General features: G+C 32.1%; 1 protein-coding gene across 3 annotated transcripts; it reads left to right on the top strand.

Annotated features, from left to right (window-relative positions):
- Positions 1–5934: 5934 nt before the first annotated feature.
- LOC108992738 (protein SIEVE ELEMENT OCCLUSION B-like) lies at positions 5935–8611 on the top strand. Of its 3 annotated transcripts, none has more exons than XM_035694999.1 (6): positions 5935–6206; positions 6493–6588; positions 6714–7174; positions 7391–7485; positions 7820–7887; positions 8114–8611. In XM_035694999.1, exons 3-6 carry the CDS (start codon positions 7152–7154, stop codon positions 8468–8470), a joined length of 543 nt encoding a protein of 180 aa, XP_035550892.1. In that variant the 5' UTR covers positions 5935–6206; positions 6493–6588; positions 6714–7151; the 3' UTR covers positions 8471–8611. The 3 variants fall into 3 exon arrangements, with proteins under 3 accessions (XP_035550892.1, XP_035550890.1, XP_035550891.1); XM_035694997.1 differs by having other exon boundaries at positions 8114–8609; XM_035694998.1 differs by lacking the exon at positions 7820–7887 and having other exon boundaries at positions 8114–8610.
- The last annotated feature ends 2258 nt before the right edge of the window (positions 8612–10869 follow it).

The raw sequence follows: 10869 nt of genomic DNA, 5'->3' as shown, positions 1-10869 counted from the left end.
CGTGGCTGGGCCATTTTCCATGTTTCACCCCCGTGGTAGGGTTATAAACCACCATTATACCCGTGGCTGGGCCTTAACAGAAACAGAACGGATTTCATCGAAAATCCGGTTACAATCATATACAGAATCAGAACATCATGCCAAGATTCTCAGATGACACATCATATCAAAACAAAATACTGAAAAGCTTCAGATCATTTCACATGTTCGAGATAAACATAAACAAAATATTCTCATTTGTTCATAACAAAACTTCCAGATTTTCATATTCGCTCTTTATATAGTTCAGAAATAAAGTACACAAAACTAGCTCATGTCTACACCAGTCATGACAGAAAAACACTTTCCTTTGTATAGAATTTATGCATATGCAGAATAAACATTTGAGGTTGTTTTCAGATCATCTCTTTCAAAAATTAAACACATTTATTCTCAACGTCAACCTCCTTTCATTTATTTTATGTAAAACTAGTATATAAACCCCGCTTACCTGACTTCTTCGAATTATCAACACCTTGAGCCGGAACTCTAAAAGTAACACCACCTAAACAAAAGAACATATATCCAATATTTAATAACCAATCTAGTAGCCTGCTATTTAATGAATAAAAATCAAACAGTCCCTTCACAGCTCCATAACTATCTAACAATTAAATCCGAACAACTCTCTTCAAACCATTCGCAATTGAAACTCAAAACATCCACACCTTCTAATAATACCAACCGACTATAATCATTTCCAAAACCAACCACAGCAACTCCAATCTTTAAAACATAATCCAATCCAAACTTCGCTTCCAAACTTCGAATAAAACAATTTCAGTGCACGCATCAATACTCTACTCATTCAACAATTCAAAACTTGCACAAAATCCAATACAACTAGTTCCAAAACTCCCATTGTTTTACACTAAAGAGTCTGAAATAATAAAATTCCAATAAACAATAATAAAAATAATACAATTCAAATAAACAATAATAAATTATAATAAAATTCAAACTGTCTCACGAATCATTCCGAAACTATACTCCTACACATCCACAATTCCCACACACTCCACCGCTCCAACAAATAATGCACCAACCCAAAATGAATTTCACAAAACCTTCCACTAAAAAGAACTAGTGGTTTGCACAAAGTGAAAAATTTAAAACTAAGTGTAATGCACGGTTAAACAATCAGCGTGTGTGTGTGTGATAAACAATCCGAATATATCAGAATGTGTGTGTGCAAGTCAAACCGTGTGTGTGCAGAAAAATTCGAGTAGCAAAAAAATCAAAGGAGGCCGTGCGTGCAAACCAGGCGAACTGGAAAAGAAAGAAAAAAAAAACAACAGCAGAGAAAGAAAAAAAAAATAATAATAATAAACAAGAATGAAGGAGGCGATTCGGATTGCAGGAAAGAAAAAAAAAAGAAGAAGAAAAAAAAATATTACCAACTTGTTCAAGAGGCCGAACAACACTTCGAAGAACCAGAACAATGCAAGCTTCACGGGACTCCGAAAATGCTAGCCAAGATGAAAAAATCAATTCGTGCAAGAGAGGATCTAATTAATACGGAAGAGTGATGAGGAAAACACTCATGTGCAGATCCGAAACACATAAAATCGTGGCTTGGGCGTGGGAGCAGTTGCACGGCATGAAGGAAAACACGTTCTGCAGCAATGAGGGTTTACGGGGGAAAAAGAAAAACAGTGCAAGGGAAGTAAATCCCTGCACCAAACGGCGCCGTTCTTCACTCAACCAGCTCGTGGGCTGGGCTTGCATCCGACCAAATAAAGGGGCTGGGCCTAAGCCCGGTTATTACAAAGTTTCATGTGTAAATTAAAAAGAAAATGATGTAAAACTATGTATATATGTAGGTTGTCATCTGACACGCACATGAATGGACTAAATGGAATGAGACACTACAACACAATTTGTCTTTTGTGACAGAGGAAACCGTCACCAAAAATTGCCAAACCGTCACTAAAGATATTTGGTGATGGTTTGAAACCATCACCAAGACCGTCACCTAATGTGCATCACAGAAAACAATTGGTGACAGTTTACTGTTGAACCGTCACTAAAAATATTTTTAGTGATGGTTGGAGGTGTTCCGTTTGGTTGAACGTTCGAACGTTACATTTTTTTGTGACGGTTGAGAACTATCACAGAAAGTAATGTTTGAACGACAATCAGATTTATTGGCGTTCGAATGAGAGAATTTCACATTTGTTGATTATTGTTCGAACGTATCATATTTATGTTCGAACGTTCATTATAATAAACGTTTGAATTTCCATTCGAACGTTAACGGACCAATGTTCAAACGTAACGGGTTTAACGTCCGGACGTTATTTCGAATGTAAATTAAGGAGTGTTCGAATGCAACTTGTACGTTCGAAGCTTTGTTCGAACGTTAATTGTTTAATCGTTCGAACGGTTTGCTCGTTTGAGTGTGAGTACGTTCGAATGTTACTATCCAATTTTATGTATTCATGTTCGAACGTTGGTTCGAATGTGAACCAACGTTCAAACGATTTTAATTCATATTTGAACGTACAGATCAGAAATACTAATTTCATAAAATTTAAAAACATACCAATTGTATCATATTACATACCATCAATTAACAAGTAACAATTTCTTATAAAATATTAAAATTAGATATTACAACTAGCCACAAATACTGATAAAATTTATTTCTTCTTTTTTCTTCGCTCACCGCGATTCTGTTGCAACGACATAACACGCTCCATTTGCACCATTATCTCCCATTGCACTTGCTCTTGGACTTCACTGCGTATTCTTTCCTCCTGGTCTCACTGTTGGTCCTACAAACGTGTTTCTAAATGAGACTGTCGTTCTAAGAGAGACTCTAACTCTTGTTGTCTAAACCTCATATACTCATTCTCACGCCGTGCAACTTCTAAATCTTTGGTAAGATTATTAATTTGTGAAGTCGATGAGGATCTAGTTCCTCCGATGCAGCCTGAGCCAGGTTATGCGGGGAGTAGCAGTCAGCAGACGCTGAGTACATATGCAGGAGATGCACGGCCTGCTTGGGTTGATGCGATGATCTCACAGCTGACTGCTCATATCGATCATAAGATCAATCAATCGCTCGCAGCTATATCGGCCTCTGTCACCAAGTTCACCCATCGTGTAACTATCATCAACGACAAGGTTGATACTTGACTGAGGAGGTATGAAGTTCGACTTTCGCAGACAACGCTATCATCTGAGTATTGTTTACTAAATTCTGTCATCTTTTGTATTTTACTTATAATATTTGTAAAAAAAAATATTATTGAATATTTCTATCATTTTTTAATTCCAATTCTCAATCTTCTTTAATGTTATATTTTCTAACTTTAATACTAAATCACTGCACTTCAAAAATATATAAACATAAATATATATTTATATATTACAAATTGTGTATATATAAATATATACCAGTCAATTTTTTAGACTTGTTGATAAATTATGCACTATAAAAATTACATAAATTTTAAATTAGAGTCATATTTAATTTAAATTTACAATTAACATTCGAACATTAGTAATTAACGTTCGAAGGTTGGCACAAAACATTTCACATCCGAACGTTAATTACTAACATTCGAATGTTGGCGCCAAAACATTTCACGTTCGCACGTAAGTAGCCACAAGATTCGAATGTATATGTGACGTTTGAACGTAAATTTCTCATACGTTGGAGCATTAAAAAAATCTCATCTGTCTTTAGTGACGATTTCCAGAAACCATCACAAAAAAGACCTTTTAGTGACGGTTTGGAGACTGTCATAATTTCTCAACCGTCACTAAAAAAACAATTGTATTGTAGTGAGACTATATTTAAAAGTCAACTTTGTTTTATTGATCAAAAAATAACATTTTTCATCATCAAATAAAATGATGAGTTTTAGTAAATATTTTTAAGACAAATAAATCGATCAAAATAAATAGGGTTTTTAACATAATTTAAATGATAAATATTAAATACTATTTCTAAGGAAATAAAATCTTTTAAATAAAGATGATTTTCTAAAACTATAGTATTTTCGGGGCTCCAAACATTAAAGAGGATGACTTAAAAACTTAACCTTGGTCCAACAAAACTAAAAATATCCCATTTAAATAATTTTGGACTTTTAAAATATTTAGATGATTTTAAAATATTTGGTTCGATATAATAATCATTCGCAAAATTAAAAATGAGAATTCGAGATTAAAGACATTTAGGCGAGGCTCATGACTAACCCGAGAGAAAAATGAGTAGTTCGTCACAATTTTGTACTATGACCCTAACTTAGAAGGGCCTTAGAGTTTTATTACAATCTCATAGCATTTTTATATCCAATTATTGGATTATATATTATGTTTGAATTTCATGTTTACTATCTACTGGAGAAACATAACTTCATTTGTATGAATGTGTACGACATTTTATGTTCAAAACGACTTAGTTGCTATTCGAACTGTATAACATTAAAATAAGATGTTTGAATTGTTACAATATTAGTTTGAACTACAAGTCTTCATCCCATTCGAATGCGTACCTTTTTTATTTGAATGAACCCACATTTATTCGAATATAAATATTTTAACCAAAATAACGTTCAAATCGTAACATAAATTGTTTGAACCACATAAGGTTCAATATTTGAACGGATCAAATCCATCTTCAAATGCTCATCCAAACGGGTATAACAAAGCATTTGAATGCTAATCACTCATATTTGAACAGCATAGCATTACTCGGTTATGCTCGAACGAAAAGGCAATACGTCCAAACCATTTACGATCACAACATTCTAATGATTATAACTCTTATTCAAACTTCGTTTAAATTAGGAGTTTTCTTTTTCGAAGAATTCAAGTTACTATTTGAACTGTAACTGCACACCATCAAACCAAATACGATCTTGACATTCGAACAGAAGTCAATCTTTTTCGAATGGGTATATCTTCAATATTCAAACAACCTCGCATCCCTTACAACCCATTCAAGCATGACTAAAGTGTTTGAATACTAGCCTCATATCGTAACCGTTCAAACAATATTATATGTACGAATGAAAGTTGGTCTTTCGAATGTCTTTTAGGAATGAAATAATTTTACGTTTAAACGAACTTAGAATGGGTCAGAGAAATTTCATTCCAAAAGATATTTTCTGAGACGATCTTTTCTTGCCCCAGATTGTCTTTTGCGATAGACCTCTTGGGACGAATTTTCATCCCTATATCTTTGGAGACAAAAACCCACTCTTTTGGGACCAAAATTTTCAACCCAAAATAGGGTTTATTTTTTTATTTTTGGATAAACAAACTTTCGTTAATAAAGAAGTCAGTAAGTAGCAGCTTGATCAAACCAAAGGGCAAGATCTACAAAACTTGGGACTGATTCCCACCACATAACAACGTCATCAACATCCCAAGCAAAAGAGGGTTTACTTGGTTTATGATGTAGTGATCAATATATTGGAGATCATTGGAGGCAGTACTTAGGATGAAGATTGGACACATCGTGAAGAAGATGATCTGGCCGGACTTTGATCTTTTGGTCTTTATTTATTCAAAGGATTTATGTCAATTTTTTTTTTTTTTTTAAATATAATCTTTCAAAAAGTCACGTGGTTTAGCTGTAGTATAGGTCGGCGATAAGTGCGCAAGCAAGAGCGAGTTTAATTAAAGAGTCCGGCTATACATCAGCCGGTACTCTCCGCACATCCTTGAGAAAGTTTTTTTTTTTTTTTTTTTTTTCAACTCAATACAGTATATTGAAAATGTAAACTGATATTTTTTATTTCTCTTAATTAAATAATGCTTCAAGAAAATTTTTGAAAAGCTTGACCCTTGCTAGCTATAAGCTGTACCTAGCTAGTACTCTTTTCTTTTCACTAATTTATAATTCCGATTCTCATAGCTATAAATAGGCCACGCTCTTGCACAAATTACACAAGCTAGCCAATTACTTCTTTCTTCTTCCCCAAACCTGTCTCCATCGTTATAACGTTGTTGGTAATAAAAAGAAAATGGAGCAATCCAATTGTGGTGTGCTCGTAAGCGAGTTGTCCATGTCCGACGACCAGATCCTGAAACAAATTCGTGAAACCCATGTTCCTGTTCCTAACCAAAATATTCCTTGCTCTGATCTTTTCGATGCCATTAGAAGTTTTCTTTACCTTGCAACCCAAATTGTTGACAATGCTTTGCTGGTATGTATATGTGTCGTGCGTGTGTGTCTATATATATATATATATATATATATATGTTAATCCTAGGTACTGTTCATATCATTTCTAAGATTTACGTCTTCGATTCTTTTTTCCTTTAAATTCCGTTCTATCTTCTACTCCAAAGATAGGACCCGTTCACATACCATATTGGTAAAGAGATGACCACAAGGATTTAAGATATGTGAACGAATTAGGGGATACAAGCAGCGACTTCATCGCTTTCTGTTCTTTTCTATATATCTAATAATTACTTGACTTTCAATAGGGTGCTGGAGGACTGGAGAACCTGGAGGTACCGGCTGTCTCGACCACCGGTGACCTCAGCCTACTTCCAGGCATACTCGACCAACTTTCCACAGTGGTAATTACAACAACTACCATAAAAAAAAAAAAAAAAAAAAATCTTTGATCATTAAAGCATCATCGTGTATATAGTTATAGTAGTATTTGAATTTTTCCATAATAAGAAACATGTAAATATGTCAGCTGAGACGCAGCGCTCCGTGTGGGGAAACTGAACTGAAAAACACGTCAATGTCCATACTTCGTAATGAGCTCTCAAGCTTTTCATGGACTGAAAAAGCAGTGCTGATACTTACTGCTTTTGCTGTGGACTATGGAGATTTTTGGGCCCTTGTAAAGTTACAGTCGTTCGATAGACTTGTGGAATCAGTGGGAGTCACAAAACGTGAACCTACGACTATAAACTGCCCAGACCTTATAAAATGCGAGAAAGAGATTGGTGATATTAGTTATTTGATCAAGGACACGTTGGAAGCAATCAAATGCATTATTGAGTTCGAAAGGCAATCTAAATGGGCTGATACCAAGGGAATCAAAACTACATTGTTAACCACTGTCACGGACAGTATCCCATAGCATGTCTACTGGGTAATCGTAACTGTTGTTGCTTGCACGACTCAGATGTTTTGTCTCAGTAACGATACGTAAGTTCTTGTCCTAATTCATCACTTGTTCTCATGTATATTCTCAAATCCTTTTGATATATAGTAGCTAGGAATATTTAATCACTGTCATGATGTACGTTACAGCACTTATAAGATATGTTTTTAGATGGTCTCCATACGAGGAGGGAAAATATGATTTTTTTTCTTTTTCAAGGTAATACAAATGACCATGGTTAATTAATTGCCTGATTCCAGGGTCAAGACACTGGATCTATCGCCCTTGATTGAGAAGATAAGCACCAACCTCGAATTACTAAAGGAGAATCTAAAGGATTGCGGTCAACAAATAGGTCAGGAAATAGTACTACCTTGAATCTATTATTAGACATCTTTCTGTCTGGCAATTACCAATAATATAATTTTTGTAGCTGTTTATTTTGTTTATGGCCGTATATATGACCCTTGCTGATTTTGTTATTTATAAACAAATTATAAATGCTTTAGTTATAAAATTTTTTTACAAAGTAAACTAAAAAATTGACATTATTTGCTTCCTTTATATATATATATATATTGGATTCATGCATGTGCGCATTTCGTTATGTTTTGATTATTTATGTCGGTACTGGCACTGCCATTTTTACAACTTAAAACGTGCCTGATCATTCCCTATCATAATCACAGCTGAACAAGCGCCAAAACCTCGTTTGTGCACAAGGATTTTGGCGGTTAAAGCTACAGGACCAGGCGTGGTAAAATTTTATTGCTTTTTCTATTCCCGATCTCTGACTGCATCTATATATATAAAAATAAATCAAAAGGAATATATGGTGAGGGGCCTTGGCAGACGTATTGATATACACACGTACACGATCATGATTCTAATATTTAATACATAATATTGCATTTTGAGGCAATAATAATATTCATATACTGCATTATTCAAATAAAATCTGATTTGTTACCTTGTAAATATAGTATGTGAGCGAGGATTACACTTTCTTATATGGATCCACCAACAACGGATGGAAGAACCAATTTCTTGGTCATGTAACTAATATCATTCGCGATTTGGCCAAAAACCACCCAAAAATAAGCATCAGAAAACTGGATGCATTGAAGTCAAACAATGGGAAGCTGAAGGTTCGTGCTAAAGAGTTGCAGGCTCGCTTCAAAAGTGATCGGGGTTATGTTGAGCTCTACAAAGATTCTCGAATCATAGTAGGTGATTACGGGACGACTATTGTTAAGGTCTTGGAGAAATTTGATGACTGGAAAGGGTCCTTGAATCAGTTTGGCTTTGGTGATTGTTTCAAGGATTACTATCATAATTAAGAGAATTCACCTTACTTATTGTTTGCATGGAAAGATTTCCGTGGTGATCCTTATGAACTCATGTTTGGCTCTCCTTGTCTCGTAGAGGCACCACCAAATTATAATGATATGCCTAATTATTGTCATCAATCTTTAATAATGTGTACAATGTACGTAGCTAGTCTGTCTAATTTCGAAGTTTGATATACAATATTTGCAATTAAAGGGCACCTTGCTTACGCTGGTTATTGACTTTTCTGGTCGATTTGATGTTAAACGAAAATGTCATTTTTATCAATTTTTTGAATATTTTTGATGGATTAACATTGTTGAAATTTTTACATATAGTTGAAATTGATGAGAAGTGAAAGTCTTAATTAGGTTGAAAATGTAACGAATTAAAAGATCGTCAAAAATAATTAAATATAGCGATTATTAAAAATATTTGCTACGCTTTTAAGAATTGAAAAATACCTGATTTCTGTAATGGATTTATTTTATAAAGATTGTGCTATTCGCACTTGGATAGAAGTGGATCATAACAGATCCGGTTATCCGGTTATCTGTGCTTTTGAGGTTGAATAGAAGTTTAAAGCTCCTTTGGAAGATCAACTCATCTCAATGAGTTCATTTTTAGAATATCCCCAACATCCAAACACATTTCGTTATATGGCAGATTTAGGGAGTGAGATAAGAATTTTATATTTTATTTTAGTATTTAAAATATTATATTTTAGTATTATTATTGTATTGAAATTTAAAAAAGTTAAATTAGAATTTGAAAAAGTTAAATTTTTTATTATATTTTATATAAAAATTTAAAAAATATGTAATGATGAAATAAGATGAGATGAAAATTTTGTGTCTCATCTCATTCCAAACCTACCTTAGACTTCGAGGGATCTATTGACATTTTTTCTATTTCTTTTCAAAACGTAACCAAACTCTCTTCATTTATTTTTTTCTCAAAAAATAATAGAATCCACTTACACTCTCTATTTCTCTCTCTCTTTTTAATTTACACTCTCTATTTTTTCTCTTTCTTCTACTTAAATATCTTACACATTCTCTCACTTTTCTTTTTAATTTGTGGAACTCATTAACCCAATAACTCTCTCTATGTTTGATGCCAAAAGATCAGAAAATTTTTATTTTTACTGTCAAGTAAATATAAAATAAGGAAAATATTATTATTATTATTAATTTTTATCGTTAGTTTATATCGTTGTGAGTTTTTTATTATTTTTTTAATTAATAATTAAATAAATATTTTTTAATAATATTATAAATTTTTATATTTTTTAAAATATATTTAAATATGTTAATAAAATACATTTAAAAAATTAAATAAAAAAAAATCATTCTAAAATTACTTTAAGATGTGTTTAAATATTAAAGTAAATTGAATTGAATTAAGTTAAGATGATAAAATATTATTAAAATATTATTTTTTAATATTATTATTATATTAAAATTTAAAAAATTATAATAATAAATTAAAATAAATTGAGAGGCCTAACGGAGTCCAGCGGGATCTCCCATCGATCGAAATAGCACCGCTCAATGATGCGCGCGAGATTGATTGGATAGGTACTTTAATTTGGTGGGGCAATGCATGTAAAACAAAAAGATAAAAGTGGGCTTACTAGCTGGGATGAATGACTCCTTTAGAGCATTGGTATTAGTCTTTAGAGCATTGGTATTAATCTATCGTATCTATATCTAAAGTCATATTTAGATAATATGACTTTAAAATCATCTATATTAATTTATACATATCTATAAATTTAGTTACCTATAAATAGTTGTTATCTAAATTTAGATAACAACTATTCACCCTACATATTATATTTTAATAATTAATTCTCTCTCCCCCCACTCTCTTCACACAATCCTTTCATTTTCTCATTCCTTCAATAATAAAAAAAATATTCACTTGCACATTCATTTTATTATTATAATATATTATATTTTTTTTTTCATTTTATTATATTTTTAATATATTATTATTAAAAAATTATATTTTTTATTATTATATTTGTATTATTAATATCAAATATATATAGTGAATGTTAATTGTAAAATATATATAAAAAATATATTTTAATAAAAAAGTAATAATAATAAAATAATAATATTTTATTATTATTTTATTTCAAATATGCATAAGTCAATGTGAAAATTTTACTTGAATGACAAAGTGAATATATAAAAGAGATAATTTTACATATGCATATGGCTAATGATCGACATGTCCTTGATTGCAATTAATTGAAGTTTTGAAGTACTGTACGGGCTCTGATGACTTTTAACTCTATTAATGCTACAAATTAAATGATGCAGCCGTAGGGTTTCGTTTGAATTTAATATTCATTCTAATTCATTTTAATTTATTTTATTTTATTATTATAATTTTTTTA

This window comes from Juglans regia, chromosome 10 (genome assembly GCF_001411555.2).
Source record: "Juglans regia cultivar Chandler chromosome 10, Walnut 2.0, whole genome shotgun sequence".
In the NCBI taxonomy this organism is placed as follows: Eukaryota; Viridiplantae; Streptophyta; class Magnoliopsida; order Fagales; family Juglandaceae; genus Juglans; species Juglans regia.
Note: the sequence above shows the minus strand (reverse complement) of the source record. Positions and strands in the feature narration are given on the sequence as shown.